General features: G+C 40.1%; 2 protein-coding genes across 12 annotated transcripts in view; one reads left to right on the top strand and one right to left on the bottom strand.

Moving 5' to 3' along the window:
- The first annotated feature begins 7110 nt into the window (after positions 1–7110).
- On the top strand, positions 7111–7570 carry LOC133364819 (histone-arginine methyltransferase METTL23-like). The gene has a single exon (XM_061585682.1). It carries the CDS (start codon positions 7178–7180, stop codon positions 7568–7570), a length of 393 nt encoding a protein of 130 aa, XP_061441666.1. The 5' UTR covers positions 7111–7177.
- Positions 7571–10009: 2439 nt separating this feature from the next.
- The window catches only part of ICA1 (islet cell autoantigen 1), a 105730-nt gene continuing 94582 nt past the window's right edge, over positions 10010–21157 (bottom strand). For 9 of the 11 annotated variants that reach the window (XM_061586846.1, XM_061586836.1, XM_061586842.1 and 6 more), the window contains exons 13-15: positions 20869–21147; positions 11618–11713; positions 10010–10287 (exon numbers count right to left, since the gene is read on the bottom strand). In XM_061586846.1, coding sequence (XP_061442830.1) covers positions 10166–10287; positions 11618–11713; positions 20869–21147 — 497 coding nt within the window. In that variant the 3' untranslated portion in view covers positions 10010–10165. The remainder of the gene's footprint in view (positions 10288–11617; positions 11714–20868; positions 21148–21157) is intronic. The other 2 variants (XM_061586841.1, XM_061586847.1) reach the window with 2 other exon arrangements.

The following is a 21157-nucleotide window of genomic DNA, read 5'->3' as shown; positions in this document are numbered from 1 at the left end:
TGTTCGATTCTAACGTTCCCCATAGACCAAGGGTACCTAACCTTTCTCTTAGAGAATACTACTACTTTAGATTTAGAATAGTTAATTGTGAGGAAGTTTTCTTTACAGTATTGCACAAAGCCACTCATTAGTCTTTTAAGACCCAGCCGGGTTTGGGAAATTAAAACTGTCGTCTGCATACAGCAGAATAAATACCTTTATTTGTGCAATCTTAGGTGGATGGGATTGTGTTGTCCCCAATACAGAGGGAAGATCAGCCAAATATAGGTTAAATAGGGTGGGGGCAAGGACACACCCTTGTCCAACCCCACGTGAGGAGGTAATCTTGGAAAAGTGACCTCGGTTGCTGCAACATACCTGGACAAAGGTGTTTTGGTACAGTGTGCGGATCAGGAACAATCTTTTCTCAATAGAGAACTGTTCCAGTTTGCTCCACAAACGGTCACGGGAGATGGAATCAAAGGCAGATTTTAGATCTATAAAGGCTGTGAAAAGTTACCCTCTTGGTTTAGAGTATTTATTCACTAAGTGGGCCAATACCAAACAGTGGTCAAGGGTATAGCATCCGGTTTTGAATCCTATCTGCTCTTCCCCCAAGATGTTATTGTCACTTACCCACATTTTCAGTTTAAGGCCTAAAAAGCTGGCATACACCTTCACTGCTATGGATAACAAGCTGATGGGTTGGTAATTACTTGGGTCATCTTTAGGTCCTTTCTTGTAGATAGGAACGATGAAGGCTTTCAGCCAGGCTATAGGAATTATGCCAGATTTATTTATTAAGGTAAAAAGGGAGGCCGGCAATGGGGCAACAGTGCCCATTAAAACTGATCAAACATCATCATACATTTTACAGTAAGCTTTTATTTGGCTCTTTTAAAGACAACATTTCACTTAGTGGTCTGAACATCATACATTAAAAAAGAAAAACCGATCTTGGATGTTTTCTTTTACTCATACTGCTAGTATGTTGTGAGTGCATCGTAGTGTATATTTAAGTGGATGGCTGCTCTCTACCCAGGCTGCTGTATTTATAAATATGCCAGTAACATGCCACAATGACAACATAAAAACTAAAATAAATCCATGGCTGTGTCTGTGTTTTAAGATACCTTGCTGCTTTTTGCTGCAATTTTGGTTGCAATTTATATCTCATGGTGTGTTTTCTTTGTATTATATGCTCAATGTGGTGTTGAACTCAGGCCAGAACAATGTTGGCTATGCAATAAATAAGAGGAAAAAGAAAAAGGCCTGTGAGCCCAGTTGATGAAAAGTCGTACGTTCATCTTCCCCACATGCACTTGATAGCTTAAGTCCGTGGTACCAAGTAGAGCAGGGAAAGGGTGGGTTGTCTCTGCAATCTCATGCCTCTTCCTGTCATAATAGTTTAGAAGGGGTCACTGATGAACTGAGTTGGTGTACAGCTGAGCTATAACAACTTACACTGTAAACTGGTAGAGAGTTACGTAGGAATCACTTAGCCTTTTTCAATCTTTACTGAACAATACATTTTCCTGTTATTTAATAATTTAATGCTTAGTTCAATTTGAGATGTAGCCCATCTCACCCACTAAACTGGGCTGAGACCAGTTTCAATAAGAAAGGGGATGAGTGTGCCCTCTTCTCCAGAACCAGAATAGGTCTATCTAGCAGACAGCTTTAGTGGGATTCCAACTTTTTACTGAGGTCCTGACAGCATGCTAACCACGATTTCTTCCTCCTCCTAATGATACTAGAGAAGCTGAGAGGAAAACAAATATTAGGGAAGGACTATCACCTTGACATCTGAAAAAAATAAAGGTGGAAGAGCAAACCTATCCCTTCCTCAGCTGTGACCTTAACTCAAAGGGTGGGTCATAGCATTAAGGAATAGAAGGCCAAGAAAGAATAGGACATAAATGACAACTTGGGGCTTTGTGCTTTCAAGCACCTTGGGCAGCTGCTTGAAAGTTTGGATTAAAACCTGGAGTGGATTCACTGCCCCACTGACAGTGGAGTCACCAGTTTCCACTGCTTCACATTGCAGATTGGAGAATTTACTTAAGGACACCTTGTGAGTTTCTGGGAGGCAAGATTTGAACAGTCTCTTAGCCGCTACACCACACACGTTTTAGCCCAGGGGTGGGGAACCTCAGGCTGAGGGGCTGAATGCAGCCCTCCCGGTGTCTCTGCCTGGCCCTCGGACCTCTCCCCAGGCCACACCCTTCACTGGCCCCGCTTCCCATCCCAAGTGTTTTTTGCCTATCTGGAATGTGTCCTTGAACTATGAATCATGCTACTTGGTTGCCTGGATGTAGGATACAGAGATGTGTGAGTGTGTGTAGAAACTAGCCTACTGTGTAACATTTGCATTTGTTTCTCCACCCACGTTTGTCTCTGGCCCCACCCACCACTCGCTTGTCGCTTCCCAGAAGTTTATCCGGAAGGGAATGTTGCCCTTAGGCCTAAGGAGGTTCCCGGCCCCTCTTCTAGTGGAAGCAACCCCTTGGAGACCTCTATCTACGTTCTCCATATCATGCATAATATTCTTTTGAACATGCTGCCACCATAATGCTGGAATTCTAAATGTGCTTCAGGCTATTAATTCCAAGCACTGAAGTTCTCTTACCTGACTTTTATAATGCATCATTTTGGAAAAACAAATGTCCAGGCAGTTCAGGCTAGCAACAAGAAGATGCTGCAACAGGACACGGTCAAGTTTCCGTTGCTAGTAAAAAAATCTCCAATGATTTTTTTAAAAAAACCTTCAGCAGCTCATCAAGGGAGAGCATCAATAATACAAGTAATTCAGGAAATACATTTTCATGGCAGAGGAAATTCTTTTGTTTGAAGACAAAGGGGACGAACATCGACCTCAGCTACATTTAACTCCAATTATGCTCCTGTGTTGCCTTTCCCTTGGCTATGCTTACACCTCCACAAAAGGCAGCAACATCACTAAATATAAAGCAATTGCCTCCGTACGGTCTCCAGAAGTTTATCTTGAAGAGCAATGATCATATATGCTATCTTCCACATTTTGCCTCTGGGAGCCATTCTCAAGTTTTCATGTTAAGCTACCCATGCAGGTCAGGAGGAGACAGGACCCAACACTGCTTCATATGAGTGCAGAGTCAAAATGGGAGGACAGACCAGTCCTCCCCAAGCTGATGCCCTCCAGATGTTTTGGACTACCATTCTCAGCAGCTGCAGTGAGCATGACTGTGGCTAATAGGAACTGATTGGAATTGTAGGCCAAGCATCTGAAGGGCACCAGCTTGAGGAAAGCAAGAACTACAGGCTGTAGAGCTGGCATCGTATCGGGAACCCCACAAGTGTCCACTTCTGGTAATACCCTAGACCCATGATCCCACTCCTACTTGGAGGCAATCTCCAACATTATTCTGCCTAATGAGATGTGACAGCCATGGTCTTGAGGGGTTATGCTGCAGGTTTCAAAAGAACCGACTAATAAGTTCATGGCACTCAAAGGTGTTTAAAAAAGTGCTTCAGGATTTTCTATCCTGCTTCAACTAGTAGGGGATCCTGTGGCTAACAGCAGAGATACAAATAATGACAAAAACAAAAACAGCATGATAGCCTGTTGCAGGAATAGAATTCACAAGCAACAGCATTACAGTATATTAGAGAGATTGGGGGAAGGCCACAGCACCAATTTTGCATGCACAAAGTCTCAAATTCAAGACACAGTATCTCCAGGACAGGCTAGAAAAGACCCTATTGTCAATCAGTGTAGACAGTTCTAAACCCGATGGGCCAGTGGTCTGACTACAGAAGGCAGCTTCCAATGTGCCTGTGAGATTGAGCCAGTACCAGAAGGAATAGGGATATGGGAGAACAGTGGACTTAAAGGGGTTCCTTTTAAGAAAAAAACCATTAGGTTGAAAATGTTAGAGTGAATCAGAGTATTTCTTTAACCTAGCGTTTCTTTGCATTCAACGATCAGAAGCGTATCTATAAATCCTCATATGCCCAGGTAACCTAACATTTGGGTACCCCTACCACCACACATTCTTGTTAGAACATACATCAGGCCATGTTGAACAAATTCCTGCCAATCTGATTCCAAGCATTCTGTGGAGAATAAACTATCCCACTGCACTGTCCCAAAACCTTTTTGATTCCCAGAACAGGTGTCCATGACTGTCACTAACATTAGAGACTGCTTCAGTGGCAGGAGTGCTCTTCCAAGCCCCACCTGCCTAATCATCAATACCTGCATAGATCAGCACAATGTTTTTTGCTTTAAAGTTGGTTTTCCCATACAAACCAGCCCCTTTTTAAAAGCAGAATACATGATTCCTCTATGTGAAATAGGTTATATGTGGCCTACAGCTATTTCTGAGATAGCGGGAGCTGCAAAAGAGCTTAGTGATTAAGAAAACTTCTTATTTGATTAAGGAAACTTCTTATTTGAAAATATTGGTATCATAGGGTTGCCACTCTGCTGTTTGAGATTTCTTGTCTTGATAATAAATGTCCATTCTATACTAATTCTCCAAATCTTGAAATCCTTTTCTTTTCTCAGCGGGTAAAATCTGCTACCTGGATTCTACGAAAACTGTGCCATCTTACTACAGAAGCTTGTTGAGAAAATCTGGACTCAATTTAGTTGTATACCCATCCCAAGTTTTCAATAATTGGGAGGGTATTAGATTTTGTTTCACTGCCTCGTGTCTCTTTCCTTAAACCCCCTAAAGGGTCTTCAGCAAGCAGTTGTTCAAGATGGTAAAGATCTACACCTTTCTGATGTAGCCAAAACTTAACCAAGTTCACTGTGCTGCCTTGTAATATATCCATAACATTAGGCAGGTTTTTTTAAAACTAAAAAACCTAGACCTATGTTGCCTCCCCCAAGTTAAAAGGCAGGGTAAAATAAACCTTGTTAGGAGCTTGTTACTTTGGCACTTGCAAGATTTCTAAACCAGCTTTAACACCATCAGAGACATTTTGATGTGTTATATGCTGTAGTGTATGTCGCTCAGAGTGGCTGGGAAGCCAGATGAGCATCTAACCAATTGAATAAATAATCATAATAAATAATAAGTGACTTATTCTCTGTCCCTCCTCTCAGAGGCCATTGAAGGTTGAATCACATGCATCTGCCTTGCATGCAGAATGTCCCAGATTCAATTCCTGATAGGGCTGGGAAAAGATTCTGTCTGAAATCTTGAGGGCCCTTGCTAGTCAGAGTAGACGATACTGAGCAATATACTGACCAATGGTCTGACTCAGTATAAGGCAGCTTGCTATGTTCCTACAGTATTATATGCATAGAGTCTAGAGGCAGAAAACCGGTTAAAGCCTCAGGTGATGAGCTATATACAGAATCCATGTAATTCTCTATCCAAGGAACTGGGGTTCCTGTGACCCTCCAGAGATGTTGCTGGACTACAACTCCCATCATAACTGACCATTAGGCATGTTTGCTGGGGCTGATGGGAGTTGGACTCACACCAGCATCTGTAGGGCCACAGGTTCCCCACCTCTGCCTTACATACTCCTTTGAAACCCACTGATTGGCCAATAACATTTTCCGCTTCTGTTATTTTTAAAGGATTATTTAAGGAGATTTCGATAAGGACCATAAAAATTATTATTCAGTCTTTCTCCTCAACTCAATGTGATGTCCCTCAAGGCAGCTATTCTTAACTTAGCAGAAATTCATGCTAGCTAAAATCATCAGATTTTAATAAACTCAGTTCTAAGAACAGTAAATCAATTACCACTGCTTCACCTCACAGGCCGCCCTAAGCCTTTGTGCAACATTAAAAAATATGCTTTTTAAAAAGCTAAACAAAATACGCAACCATGATGCAGCATCTACAAATCAAAAGGAATCAAGCTGGTCAGCTAATGGGCTTCTAATAGTTGATAAAATTATTAACAGCTTTGCCATTAAATAATGGCAACTGTACACATGGCCAGCAAAATCCTTTAAAAATATTCTAGAGTACTATGACTTTTCGATAATTAAAAAAACAAACACCAATGACCACATTATGAATTATAAGTGTGGGAACTCAAAGCTAAACCGTTTGGTTGCCAAGTTCCATTTCTAGATTCATTACTGAAATGTCCATTGTTTAAAACAAAACACAAAAATATATACATTGCTCATACAACAGTAATGAACAATGCTGTCTTGGCATTAAGCAACAACTGTTTTATTGATTATTAGTCATAAAACACAGAAAGGTTTGTGGTGGTGATGGTGGCGGTGGTAAATTGGTGCAAATACAGTTCCTGTTTGGCTGTCTCAAATCTTGTGGCAGTTCAGCTGTTGTATCTGAAGGATGATGTGAACTGGTGGCAATGCAGACCTTCGTTACACTTCTGCAGCACTCTCTGCACAATATCCTGAATGAGTGGGAGCTATTTGCAGCTCAGATGTCTATGATCTGTGACCTAAAAACAGCTCTAATTAAGTCTGACACAGTAGTGTATTAGCTTGCTTGAAAGCCACTGCAATCTATTCACATTAGCACCCCCGCCCAATTCAATAAAACATTCTATCTCTACAAACTGGCAAAGCTACAGCTTCAGTTCATTTAGCTGGCTGCAGATCTAACATAGACTGGGACCAAAATAACAACTTTTGAGATTTTAAGAGCACTGTAAACAGTAGATGGAAATGGGGAAGAATCTGCAATATATTGTGGAATGCACAATTCATTGTTGATAAGACCACCAGCTGCCTCTAGCCAAATTTAGCATTGCCTTTAAACATATAATTAGATGAAACTGAGTCAACTACTTGCAGAGTTTTAATGATATAAAATAAAGAGTAATTCAACTAATGTGAGGTGCAAATACGTACTGGGTTTTCTCTCTCCCTCTGTCTCATCTTAACATTTCTTGTGGCAGAATTAGACAAACAACATGAGGAGTATTCAGAGGTGATTGTCAGAAGCACTTTGCACATCAGATGTAGTTAGTTAAAGTGACAGTGACTGAGGACCGCTTCACAAATCATTATTTTAAAAATGTGTACACCAAAAGGAATGTTTGTATTCCCATAAACCTGGAACATCCAGAGTATCCACTTCAGATGGCTAATGTTCAAAACTTCACAGGTAGTGCAAACCTTCACCTTTGGCTGATGGAGGAAGAGAGAGATCAGCTGAAACAAGAACTGGTGGAAGTTATTCCTGAGGTCCTTGATCCCCAATATGGCATGTATGTTTGGCCCTGTGTGGTGGTTCTAGCCCAGTATGTCTGGTTTCATAGACTAGTTTGTGGCAAGAGAATTTTGGAGATTGGAGCAGGCGTAAGTCTTCTTGGGATAGCTGCAGCAAAATGTGGAGCAGAACTACTACTGTCAGATAATGCTGAGTCCCCTCAGTGTTTGAAGAACTGTCGAAGAAGCTGCCAGATGAATAACCTCTCAAGTGTGTATGTCACAGGACTCACCTGGGGTCATATCTCACCCAGTCTGTTGGCCTTGCCTCCAGTGGACATTATTTTGGGATCCAATGTGTTTTTTGAACCAGAAGAGGCTGTGGCTGATTTTACAAGACAAACATATCTCGGAAATGTGGTTCTCCATGCAAATTATGGGCACCAATAGTGATCATGTAGTAAAATACAAGTGATGTGGAAACTAGCAATTGAAATTAGAAAGCATAAGAAAGATATTCTTTCCTGCTAAAAATCCACATATTAGAATACTTGCAAAATTAAGTATTTGAACTGAGCTTAGAATTGTTCTCCAATATATATTGAAACTGACTTAATTATCTTTTATTTTTGCCATATTGCTAAGTGGTGTAATGTGACCTGTTTAAGATTGAAATGTTATATTTATAGTATTGAAATGGTTTTTGTGTTGCTGTGACATTTGTTGTTTCATTACTGCTGTTGTATTATTTTATTATGAAATTGTTTTGTAATTGTTGTTTGCTTTTGTTGTAAGCCACTTTGAGCAGTTTTTTTTTTTTGGTAAGTTGCTTTGAGTTCCTTTTTGGAAAAAAGCAACTATTATTATTATCATCATTATTATCATTAATAATGATAATAATAATAATAATAATAATTGATCTAACCAATGAAAACCTATTGTAAGCCAGAGATGTTGTCTTTTCAATAAGCTTTTTATGCTGCTTTAGGCCACTTCAAAACTTCAATTCAGGTGCCTGGGTATTTGCTCAGTTTCGGATTCAGAAGTCTTTCATCTTGAATTTAAGTGTGAATGCAAAGTAACATAGAAAGTAAATGGCTGGCTAGAAAACAAATCTCTGTAAGTAGGCTGGATCTACACATGCAGCAGAATGAGGTGGAAGTAGAGGCCTGAGGTGGCAGAATAGACTGTGCTATTTTAGTAGGGAAGCATGTTTTTGAGAATTTTCCCTATGCAAAACCCTGCAGGTAGAAAACTAAAATAGTTGGACTACATATCTCTCAACTTTTCTTACAGGAAGATTTTAAAAAAAGTGGGAGGAGTATTGTATCCATGTCTGATCTGATGAAGTCTACTATATGACTTCAGAATTCTTACCTCCATTTGCTGTGTAGACTGTGTAAACAGAGAACACTTTTTTAAAAAAGACAAAGGGAGAGAACATGATATATGCTCTACTGCAGGGGTGGGGAATCTATGGCCCTCTTGATGTTGCTGACTCCAGCTCCCATAATCCCTAACCATTGACCATGTTGGTGCAGCTGATGGGAGCTGGAGCTCAGAAACATCTGGAGGGCCACAGCTTCCCCAACCCTGCTCTACTTACAGCCTGTTTTCAAAGTTGTCTAAAACGGTCAAGCCAAGGAAAGCATGAACACCTGCTTCTTAAGCATCACACAATAGAAATATAAAGAGGAAGAGAGTATAGAGCTGCCAACCTGAAGGAAAATAGCAACTGAAGCATAATCTTGAGTACAATATTTTCTTGACCAGGGCTCATTTCAAGTTTCAGAGGGCCCTGGGCACGGTGCCTTCTGATGAAATCCCTTCTACATGGATGAATCCTAGAAGACTTACCTGGTGGCTGCAGTGGACAGCAGGAGGACTTTGATCAACACCTTTTAAATTCACTATTTAAATTGCCTGCAATGCCCTTGAGTGACATGAAGTTAGGGGCGTTATGGGAAATGTAAGTGCTAGCTCCCAGGCATTAGTGATCTCTAGCACTGATCAGAAGATTGAGATTTTTTTTTTTAAGGGAGTCTCAGGACAGGCATTTACAGTGTGCCCTGCCAGATGCTTGAGGATGCTCATGTGCTCCTGACGGTCCTGCTCTTGCCACCTGATTTCATGTGATGTTCTTTTAAGCAATGAATTAAAGCTTCTGACTAAAAATTATGTTTCCATCTGTTGAATTGCCCACATTCCCACTGACAAAGGTGCATTTACACAATTTTTTTTCCAAAACCATTTTTATTAAAGGAGAGTGTCGCAATAGGTTCAAGAACATGTGTGTATGAAATGAGCTCTGATGAAAAAGTGCTTTGTATGGAAACCATGATTACTGTAAATGCACATGTTGGCAAAGTCAATATCACCTGGTCTCTAATTGCAGAAACTGCCGGCGCTACAGAACACGCTTGAAGGATGGAGATTGGGCAGCTGGCTTGGACTTATGCAATGCCATTTGCCTAATAATTTAGAGAACGAGTACAGCAGATTCACAGATACTCAAATATTATTCTCTAATGATTAGCCCCAAAGTATAGATTTTTCACTATGGATACTAATAATAGAAATTATAAATTAACACTGCAGCAGTATAAGTATCACATCCTACTATCTAAACAGTAGGATGTGACATACTACTGAGTCATGCAGTCTCCAATTACATGATTTTGTTTTCTGATTTACACAAAGAAAATATATAAAAATAGGTTTATCACTTATATTTCACTCTTGTATTAGCTGTGGCACCCTGCCTGCCAAAAGCCAAGTTACAGCAAGTACACTAATCTATTCAGTAGTCCTCTCTAAATCAAAACTTCATTCAGTACATTCACGTACAAAAAAAGAATATGCAAACTCTTTATACAAAACAAGAGCAAATAACTGTTACCTATAGAAAGGATAAGGTGAATCCCTTGATTTTATTATAATGGCACAGATGTCAGAAGTTGCACAACAGTACACTGATCTGGTTTTAAATCTTCTAAAGCCCCAAGAAATGTATTTTTGATGTGAGAGTTATCACAGGCAGACAACTCAAGCATTGAGCAATTCATGTTCTTTATCTGTTTTCCCAACAGCATCTGGGTTGGACAAGGGGTCCAAATCAGCAAAGAGGCTAAACCATGCAGTTAGATCTTTAGAGGAACTTGCAGCTTCTGCAAAAAAGGAAAGGACAAATAATCCCCAAGTAGTTAGGACTTTTGTTTGTCAGCGATCTTGAAAGGATACTCATTCTGACATAGATAAACAAGCATTATGGATTTAGAATGCACTATTGGGTGTGTGTGGAAGACTTCAGATCTGCCCCATATTGTTCCTGTATTTCTATTGACATAAAAGTTAAATATTCTACAGTTCTATGTTGTTTATTTATGTAATTTGTAAACACCACCTTTCATCAGGATGCCCTCAAAGCGGCTTCCGATATAAACAACAATGCAATGCAACAAAATATACTGGAAAACAAAACCACAGAACTGGCAAGTAAAAATGTAGATAAATAAAAGAAATTAAGAGGATCTCAACTGCCATTGGATATTTCTTGAAAGATAACAATGATGTTGTTGAGTAAACATATCTGGAGAGAAAGCTGAAAAGCTTGGGTGCCATCACAGAGAAGGGCTTTTTGTCACTTGCCTGACTCCTAAGAGCATCTGGAGAAGGAGAAGGTCCCCCCAAAGACTCTCTTAATTGGTGGATTGGCTGATTGCTTATTTATTCCCAACCAACACATTAAAGTGCTTCACACTCATTTTAATGAATTTCCCCTCACAATTTTTATGGAAACTAGGGCACATTATCCTTTTGAAATAAGGACACTGGAACTTGCCCCTTTCTCTGATGAGCCTTTAGAAGCTGTGCAAACTGAAAGGGAGAGTGTAAACAGGTCACCAGAAACTCCAACACTGGCAGGGCTATATGGGTACATACTGCCTGCAGCCAGGAATATTTGAGTTCAGAGAGTATCAACTGGAAAAGGATTTTGTCAACACACAGTAGCGCCCAATGACGATCCAGTGGAGTTCTATGACCAGCAGCTTTTTTATTGCTCAAATGGAGCATCACCATTCAAGTCTTGGCATCATTTTAACATCAACCGACAAGCTACTTACATTGCCTTTTCTTTACAGAGAATGGAATGGCAGCACAATCCTATGCTATTAACCCAGAAGTAAGACCTTACTTGAGATGCAAACAGCAGATCCCTACACCATAACTCAGGACCATGCAGGGACCCAAAATGGTGGACACTTGCCCACAATCTTGGTTCACAATGTTGTTGTCATCAACTGACAAGCAACCGAAGACATACCAGTGCTGATTACTTAAATTACACTCTGATCAAAACATTAAAATATAATTCCTGAAAGGAAACTATTCTATGTAAATAGATCTGACACTACACAAGAAACTGGAAAACTCTACGCTTCAAACTGTTGTGTCAGTGTACACGTACACCCACCCAAAGAGTAACAAATTTTTCACCTTTCATAGGTGTCTTGTTGATGGCCATGTTCAGGCTGTTGGATTTCTGAGTTGTCTGCGGAGCAGGAGAAGGGCTAATGTTGCTGGCTGCCCAACCTAAAATTCAATAGCAGAGTTATATTTCTGTCAACCAACCATAATTACTTAATGAGCTCACACCACTCAAGGCAGCAATACCTGAAGCAGTTGCTAGAGCCAAACTCTTCTTTAAAAAAATCCTGTCCGAATCTGTTGCTTTAGCTCTGTTTCATTATTTTTAAGTAAATATTTATATTTCATACTTTGTATTATGTTACTTTAACCCTGTTGTAAACTCCTGCTGTATACCTTGGTCAAAAGGAGGGATAGAAATTAAACATCTCTCCCTTCCTCATTGAAGGTTACTGCAGTGCGATTTACCAGGGCTGGATTTCAGGCTGGTTTTTTGGGAGGGGAAGGAATGCATTCAGTGTAACTATCTCATTTGCTTCATGAAATCACTTAAGCTATTGAAACAAACAGTACAACTTATATTGACACTTGAAATTTTTGAAGTTATTAATAGAGTTCATAAGCTAGGTCTATCTGCTGATTGGGAGTTGGCTTCAAATAGCAAACTGGAACCCTTTCAACCTACAGCCCTGAACTCAAGAAAGCAAGGGCTCCAGCCCTGCAGGGACAGATCAGCTGACATGACTAATTAATTAGGGTGGCCAGCACCTGGCCCATTTACCCTATGGATACATGGGTTCGGACAAAAAGGATGATTAGAAAAAACATCTGAATACTGTTACAAGTACCTCTCTGTGTTTCCATTTTCTGTTGCTAACATACTATAAAGTCAAACAGGAGAAATTTTCCTTTGGGAGACAAACGTGTTTAATGTGGCCACTCAAAGAGCAGCTCGTGATATGACTAGACGCATGTTTATCAGCAAGACATTAAGGAAACCAAACCTCCTACTCTTCTGCCAGCAACTGTACAAATGTGGAAAAGCTGAAGCAAAGCAAATAAACATTCTGCTGGCCTCAATTAAATTTAAAAATGGAAGCAGCAGCTAGATCGTTCAGCTGGAGAACACAGTTGATATACATGCAAATTAAAAACTATTCCTTTAATTAATATTAGCAAAATGAAATACAGGTAGAGTGGGAGGGGAGAAAGTGATTTTTTTTGTGTTAAAGCAGTCTGTGCAGTTAAAAGTAGCTAGAGGAAGCTATATCTTCAGCAGAATATTTAAAACACCCTCAGATCATTTTTGCTGTGAAGCTAACCTTCTTTCACATGCATGGAAAACACTTCAAAAAGAACAGTTACTTGTACTACAACAGTCTCTGCAGGCCCAAGTCAAGACTGAGAATAAATAGGCTCAGTAACAACACAAATTTAAAGTCAGACAAAAAAAGGAGGTATTTACTAGACAAAAGACTAGGGGACAGCAAAACACAATTAAGATAATTTCCTGATCCTGTAAAAAGTTGTGTATATTCTTAACCTGTGACACAAGTGAAGCATCTCTGTAACATGTCTGTCTGCATGATGGTTGATGGGGGTTAACAGGTATGTTTACTTGATTAATATCTGAAATCTAGTGCACAAACTGAGTTCAGCTGGAACTCAAAAGTGTTGTATTTAGATAAACTATGGTTTGTTTCGGTGTCTGAACTTGAGCTCCCCAGAAACTAGCTTGGTTCAGATGAAACATTAAGCCATAATTTAGAGTTACGGGGAAGTGCCTGTTTGAGCTTCAGGCATAAATGCTTCTGCTTCTCCTCTCCTCCTCCAACAAAGCTGCAGGGAGGAGATTGGAATCAACTGCTTCCCAGTTTAATTCACCTATAGCTTTTTGTTATATTGGAATCAGAAACTCTGGTTAGTTTAACCACTGTTCTTCAACTTTGGGTCCCCAGATGTTGTTGGACTACAACTCCTAACATCCTTGGGCACTGGCTAAGCTGTCTGGGGTTGGTGGGAGTCATCATCTGGGGACCCAAAGTTGAAGAACAGTGGTATAAACTATGGTTTTGCTTTGGTTTGTTTCAATAAACCAGTGTTACCCAATGTGGTGCCCTCCAGATGTTGCTGGATTCCAACTCAATCAATCCCAGACAGCATGGCCAATGGTCAGAGAGGATGGAAATGTAGTATAACAACATCTGGAGGACATCACATTGGCTACTCCTGGCTTAAACTAACCAGAGACTGGCCCACTTCAGATGTAACACAAAAGCAGGACTACAGCTGAACGTCAAAAAGACCAGTAATGACAACAGAAGATTTATGTAACTTTAAAGCTGACAATGAGGACATTGAACTTCTCAAGGATTATCAATACCTTGGCGCAGTCATTAACCAAAATGGAGACAATAGGCAAGAAATCAGAAGAAGGCTAGGACTGGGGAGGGCAGCTGTGACAGAACTAGAAAAGGTCCTCAAATGCAAAGATGTATCACTGAACACCAAAGTCAGGATCATTCAGACCATGGTATTCCTGATTTCTATGTATGGATCTGAAAGTTGGACAGTGAAAAAAGCTGATAAGAGAAAAATCAACTTGTTTGAAATGTGGTGTTGGAGGAGAGCTTTGCAGATACCATGGACTGCAAAAAAGACCAATAATTGGGTGTTAGAACAAATTAAACCAGAACTGTCACTAGAAGCTAAGATGATGAAACTGAGGTTATCATACTTTGGACACATAATGAGAAAACATGTTTCACTAGAAAAGACAATAATGCTGGGAAAAACAGAAGGGAGTAGAAAAAGAGGAAGGCCAAACAAGAGATGGATTGATTCCATAAAGGAAGCCACAGACCTGAACTTACAAGATCTGAACAGGGTGGTTTATGACAGATGCTCTTGGAGGTCACTGATTCATAAGTTGTAATCGACTTGAAGGCACATAACAACAACAAAGTGGATGGTTTCAATCTCCTCCTCGTGGTCATGCCAGAAGAGGAGAGGAAGTGGGAGTGCTCACACCAGAGATGCAAGCAGACTCATTCCTACCATGTTACCACCTTTTATTATTATCTTAAAATCAAACATAAATTGTTGTCAATATCCTTAATGACTAAATCATACTAATTAGTTAAGATGTACATATATTCACATCAAATAATGTTACAATCTACAATGTTAAACTATATTTTAACACAGGGATGGGGAACCTGTGGCCCTCCAGCTGTTGTTGAACTATAACTCCCATCAGCCCCAGCCAACATGGTCAATGGTCAGGGATGATGCAAGTTGCAGTTCAACATCTGGAGTGCCACAGGTTCCCCATCCCTGGTTTAGCATTACATCCGAGTTGGTCCATGTGTTTTGGGCTGACAAACCAGGATCTGACACCAGAGTCTGAAGTCACAGTTGCTGTTATGTCAGAATTATTCAAAGACCATTGACAAACCATAGTCAAGGCCATTCCTCCACTTCAAGAGACCATTGTACCATTGAAGTGGAAGCAAAAGTATGGTGCAGAGTACTGAGCAGATTGGAAACAAAAGCAGACAAGCAGCTCAAAACCATGGTTTGCCTGTTGCACATGTGGAACCTTAAACCATAGTGTTAGCATAACATTTGAACTCAACCTTAAGATTATTAAATCTCATTGAAGGAAATGAGATTTAAGCAGCCTAATGGTATCTAGACTCCAGCATTAAAAAAAAGATACCCAGTTAATTTGATCAATGAAAAAACCGCTGCATGAGCACAGCTAGGAACCTGACTTGGCTAATTTGCTGCTTATTCCTCAACCTCCCCCCCATTCTTCCATACTGATAAAAGCATCCACCACAGTGAATGCATTACCAAGTAAAAAGAGAAAAAACAAGCGTCTGCAGAAAGATTTTCTTGCCTGCCAGGATTCTTTTGTATGACATTGTTTCTTACCAACATATTTTATTATTTGGGATTTTACTAGGAATATTATACAAGTAAAACAGCAGATTAGATGATGCCATCAAAAACAATGAATAGGTTTAATTTATTTCATTTATGTACCACTTTTAATGTGCAACTGCCTTACAATACAGAAACCCTCTGTATTATTCTCAGTTTTAGATGGAAAATTGAGGCAAAAGGCTGGTGACTTGTACACAGCTGCTTTGATCACAAGTCTTCTACATTCCCAGTCCAACACTGGACTGCAGTAGCTCCCTAGTTCACTTAACTGGCATTGTGGATTAAGGCTGTAAATTGCAGTTGAAGAATACTGTTCTATGCCAGTCATATACTCAATAGATTGCTGAAAAATAATCCTAGCAAAAAGACATTTTCAACTAACAAGCAAAGCCTGTGTTTAATGTACTTTACAAGAAAACTATTCACGTTACCAGGAATGGAAGTTCTAAAATACAGTTGCCCCAGTTGGCTCTTCAGCCATAATGAGAGGTTATTTGCATTTATAATATTCCTTCAATTATTCAACAGGGCATAGTTTTTACTGGTTAACTTTGAAGAAAAACAAGCTCTCTCAATACTGTGCTGGATGTCGTCGATAACTAATACCACTGCAAACAGCTGAGTTGACCACAATGTGTTCTGTCCAAAGGGAAGTGTGTTGGCTTTCAACCAAGGAGACAAAAAACCCAAACCCCTGGCTCAGCCCTGATCTTTTTCATTGGCCTTGGGCAAATCATGCTCTTTCAGGCTGGAGTCCCAGCCAGCACTATGGGTTTCTTAGAAATCTGAACAAGATAATTACATTTGGCACAATGGAAAGCATGCTGCGAAAATCATCAATAATAAAAAATTCCACTAGCAAATCCTTTAAATGATCTGTGACTGTATTGTAGGCTGAACTTTATAAAGACAAATGTAAAATATTGCATGTTCAAAAGAAACATGTTTAAACATAAAAGAGAACCAGCTCACTGTCCTATCAAAGTGCTTGGGGATTACAGCAGATCATAAAATCTGAATTTATTACCAAGAAAGCTTTCGGTTTAACACGTTGTGTTAAGGGCTTTCCATGACCACTTAGGCTGCAAAATGCTGGGCAATTACTGCTGTTAAGGGCCACAGTTCAGTAGCTCCTTGGAGTTGGATGGCTGTTAATGGCATACCTAAATCCCAGACTTGTCGTTCATTGGAATGATACAAGGAGTCTATGTTGAGGCTACCATTAGATGGAACTATCTTCAGGATAGGATACCATACCATATCAACATTCCCTAAATAATGTGTCTGTTAAGGGCATGGCCCTTAACAACTGTAATTTCCTGGCATTTAAATAAATAAGAAAGGAAGAGATAGTCATATTAGTAAGAAATTATACACCATTTACAAGGACAGGAATTCACACACAATTTATCTTATGTCTATTAAATGGTTAATTTATTAAGTGAAATAAGGTTGCCAACATTTTCTCTAGCCAGGCTCCTGTCTTTAATGGGTTTGCCAACTTTTACTGACTGCTGCTGCTTTTCTTCTTCCAACAACCTATTCATTGGGGGACATTAGCAGGGAGTCATGTTGGTTTCCATGCCCTACAATCACCCAAGCTGATTTCTGCACATAGTACAGTTGCTTAAGCTGCAGGAGCTAGCCAGGCTGGGTGTTTTTGGGACAACTGACAAGCCTAGCCTTACATGTTGCAATAAACAAAGAAGAAATTCAGCCGATAAAGAACACACAAGCCCACTAAATCGCCTTCTTCCTTTTTTTCTGCAGATGCCCCTGTGCCTTTAGAAGCTGTCCATCAAAAAAACAGACACTGTGCACGTCAGAGATATTTTCAAACTATTTTTACTCATCTCCTGTGATTTCTTCTCCCTGTCTATTTTCACATCTAACCTAAACCTCTTGGCCTACCTGAATTGTAAACACTTCAAGGCCTAGGCCTGGTTTGTGAGTACTTTCAAATTTCTCTTATCTCTCCCCTGCACACACACACACACGCCAAAGTCTTTTTCTGTCCCCCACACAGCCACATTCTGGGATTTTCCAATCAAACTTCCCTTCCTGTCACTTGGTCTCACTCAACATTCCATTCCATCCCTCCCCTTTTACCTAACCTTCCCTCACAACAGGCTTGTACTGAGCATTTGTGGGGGACACCTTTATAAATTTCACGGGCCACAAAGATGCTAAAAGACTACAAACATTTTACATAACTCATCGGTGATAGCACATTCAAGGCATTCCCCTTCACCTAACAGAACAAACAATTTCCCCAAAAGACATAGTGCAAGTGGAGAATTTTTTCCACAAACCACCCTAAAATCTTATATATAAAATAAAGGAAAATCTTGATGGTAGTTGTCAAGGGAAACTGTTAAGAAAAGTTGTGGGATCTCCTTGTTGTCAAGGCTAGAATTCCAGCCTATTTTGATTCTTGTCTTTGATGGTAGCACCCTGCCTGTATAAAACCCAAGGTACAATTTGTTTTGGGGGGTTTGGGGGGAGAGGAATGGGTGGCTTAAAACTCCAAGGGTTCTGGAGGCCAGGAGCTGCTGACAAGGTCAACAAGAATCAAGAAAAAAAAACTGTTGTATGAAGTTTAGAATTAAGATGGTTTATAATGTTCTAATGGTAAACTGCTTTGGGAACGTTTTGTTGACAATATATCCTTAACATTTATATATCCTTAGCATCCAGAAATAAAGAATGCTGGTAACAAGGCTAGGAAATACTGTTGAACCTTGGAGAGAGAGCTACTCACTCTAATACGTAATAATTCTAGAGTTAAATTATTATATACAAACTGCTAAGGAAAACCAGTTGTCAAAATGGGTTCACGTGAAGTATAGTTTGACTGATCTAATAAATTTCTATTAGCTATTTAAGAGAAATGGTATAATGTTATTTTTATTGCTTTTGAAAAGCACGGTATTCTTACATTACAACTTAATGTTGATCTAGTCTTGGAAAGCCCACAGCTACTTTTTCCCCTACAGGGAAAAGTTCCCATTCTGTCCCACATCAAAAGAAAAGCTGCTAGATGAAAGTAATTTTAAGGATGCTCCCACTGCAGTCTCCAGTGGCTGCTTTTTGAAAGAAGACATGTTGAGGGATGTGTAACCTATAGTTTGGCTCCAAGATAGCTTTAATGAGACATGCAACAGCTCTATGACATAACACATGCTTTGCAAAATTCACCTGGCATCTCCAGATAAAGTGTCTCAGGTAGCAATGCTTCTAAAGATTTTTGCCCAAGACCTCAGACAGTCACTGCCACAGTATTTGGGCTTTACAGACCTATATGCTTAACTCATCATAAAGCAGCATCTTACATTGTAATAATGATATTTAACATCTAGATAACTCATTGATAATTCAAGTACTGTGCATATATTGGCTCAGTAATACCTACAACAACTTTATAAAGTAGGTCAGTATTATTACCCCATATTACAAATTGGAAGGGGGGCAGATACAGCAGCCTTCTGTTCATGGCAGAGGCAAGATTCAATCTAGGGACCTCCTGGGTCACAGTTCAATCTCTTAGGGGCAAACTAGACATGATGTGGGAGATTTGTGAACAGTAGTTTTAACTTAAAAGTAGTTGTGGGGTATGTGGGAGGCTGATTTATGGTGCGGCCACAGTGCTGGTGGAGAGAGACCTAATCTTTCTCCTTCCACGCTACTTCTTGATTTAAATCACACCCTTTCAAAAGTGGCTATTTTTCACAGCAACGTTTAGGTACCATATGTCCCCCACTCTCCACCACCTGCTTTTACATTTAATGCCTCCGTCGGTGATGTTTTTTAATTAAAAAGCAGCTGCAACAATTGTGGGAGATCCCATTCACAGATCTTCCTCATCATGTCTAGTTTGCCTCTTAGTCCTTCTACCGCATCATGTCACCTTAAAAATTCTAGTACTTCAATTCCATTAACCATTTATGCTAGACTAAGAGGCCAGTTATGTCCCTATCCACAGGTCCATTAAGCCAAAGTACTTGGACTAAAGCCACTGATGACATGCTCCTATCTATACAAGCCTGCCAGTCTTGACAGGGTCCCTTTAACAACAGCCTTTTTATTGCTACTCCAGGCTCTACTATTTTCTTCTACCTGAGGAATGTCAGAGGAATAATTTTCCCATCAACAAATGACAAGCAAACCAACCCACGTTAACACCCTGGAGGAGTTAAAACCCTTCACACACGTCATCCCTTCACTCTAAAAATAATGAGACAATTTTTCCTTTCACCCTAGACGCCTCCCTCCCACAAATGCATCTGCCCAAGAAACAGCAGAGATATTAACATAGAATATTGGCAGCAAGGAGGTTGGTCTTCTGTGCATGAAAGCACTGAAATAACTAGAGCTGTGAATTAATAAAGCACTTTTGTTTTAAGCCTGTTGTGCAGATGCATATATCTTACAACACAAGAGTAGCCAATTGATACTTAGGGAGGGCAAAAAAATGAGGAGGATTGTAGGGAGCATAATATATAAATGAGTTTAGTGTGAGTAACCTGAGGGAAGGTATACATGCAACCTCCCCAGGAGAGAGAGAGAAAGAGGGAGTGGAGAGATTATGCAAATTGATTCAGATGTTTTATTCAGATGTAATGGAATTAAATCCTACTTTCGCTTTAGTGAAGAAGCCTGCCCCCCATTCCCCGGCATGGCCATGAAGAGGAGGTTCCCATTTCCGTTTTAATTGAACTGCAATTTGCTGTTTTGTCTGAATTAGGAACTACAGTTAGTTTTTGCTATATTTGACCAAACAGATCAGGATCATAAATGACAAACCATTGCTTAACCAATCACACAGCTGGTCCTAGTTTGGACAAAACAGCAAACTGCGGTTAGGTTAAAATGGAAGCAGTTGCTTCTTTGGGGAAGGGCCATGGCTCAGTAGTAGAACATTTGCTTTGCATGCAAAAAGTCCCAGGTCCAATCCCTGGCACCTCCAAGCTGGGAGAAACCCCTGTCTGAAACCAATGAGAGCCACTGCCAGGGAGGGTAGACAATATTGAGCTAGGTGGACCAATGATCTGATGTGGTATAAGGCAGCTTTCTATGTTCTTATGTAATCGCCTCCTCATGGCCACTCTGTAAGAGTAGAGAGAATGCACAAGCCCAAACTCATGCATATAACACTATGCTATGATTTAGTGTTTATGTCCAAACCCACCCAATAAGTATGTGTGTTTGTTGGCATGCACATATGCATACCCCATTTTCAAGTGTGCATATAAGGTTGGTCCACTGAGCCAATCAAGTTGCTAACTTTGTAATAAAGGGTAAAATCACTTAGCAACAAGCTGTGTTCTACCTCTAAAGGTTTCTTAACACCAGCAACAAAACAAGCCTACCTTGAAGGGAGGACTGCAAATCATTCATATTTTGGTCTAAAAGCTGAGAAGGAAGAAAGCCTGATGTTGATGCTGATGACTGATTACTCTCCATTTCTCCTACAGAAGAGTTTGTGGCTATGTCAGCAAGTGGATCCTCTCCAAAGACAGCTGTCCATTCTCTGCTGAATTCACCGTCATCCAAAGAAGATGCATTGAGAATCTCAATCAGTAATACCATATCATCCTTATCAGTAACCTCATGTTCCAAGGAATTTGCCAGTGGGTCCTTTGATGCTGCTGGGGGAAG

Source organism: Rhineura floridana, chromosome 10 (assembly GCF_030035675.1).
Source record: "Rhineura floridana isolate rRhiFlo1 chromosome 10, rRhiFlo1.hap2, whole genome shotgun sequence".
In the NCBI taxonomy this organism is placed as follows: Eukaryota; Metazoa; Chordata; class Lepidosauria; order Squamata; family Rhineuridae; genus Rhineura; species Rhineura floridana.
This window is presented reverse-complemented; position numbering and strand designations above follow the sequence as displayed.

What these genes read in the sequence shown, in the direction of transcription:
- LOC133364819 (XM_061585682.1), top strand. Translation starts at nt 7,178, where the DNA reads ATGTATGTTTGGCCCTGTGTGGTGGTTCTAGCCCAGTATGTCTGGTTT.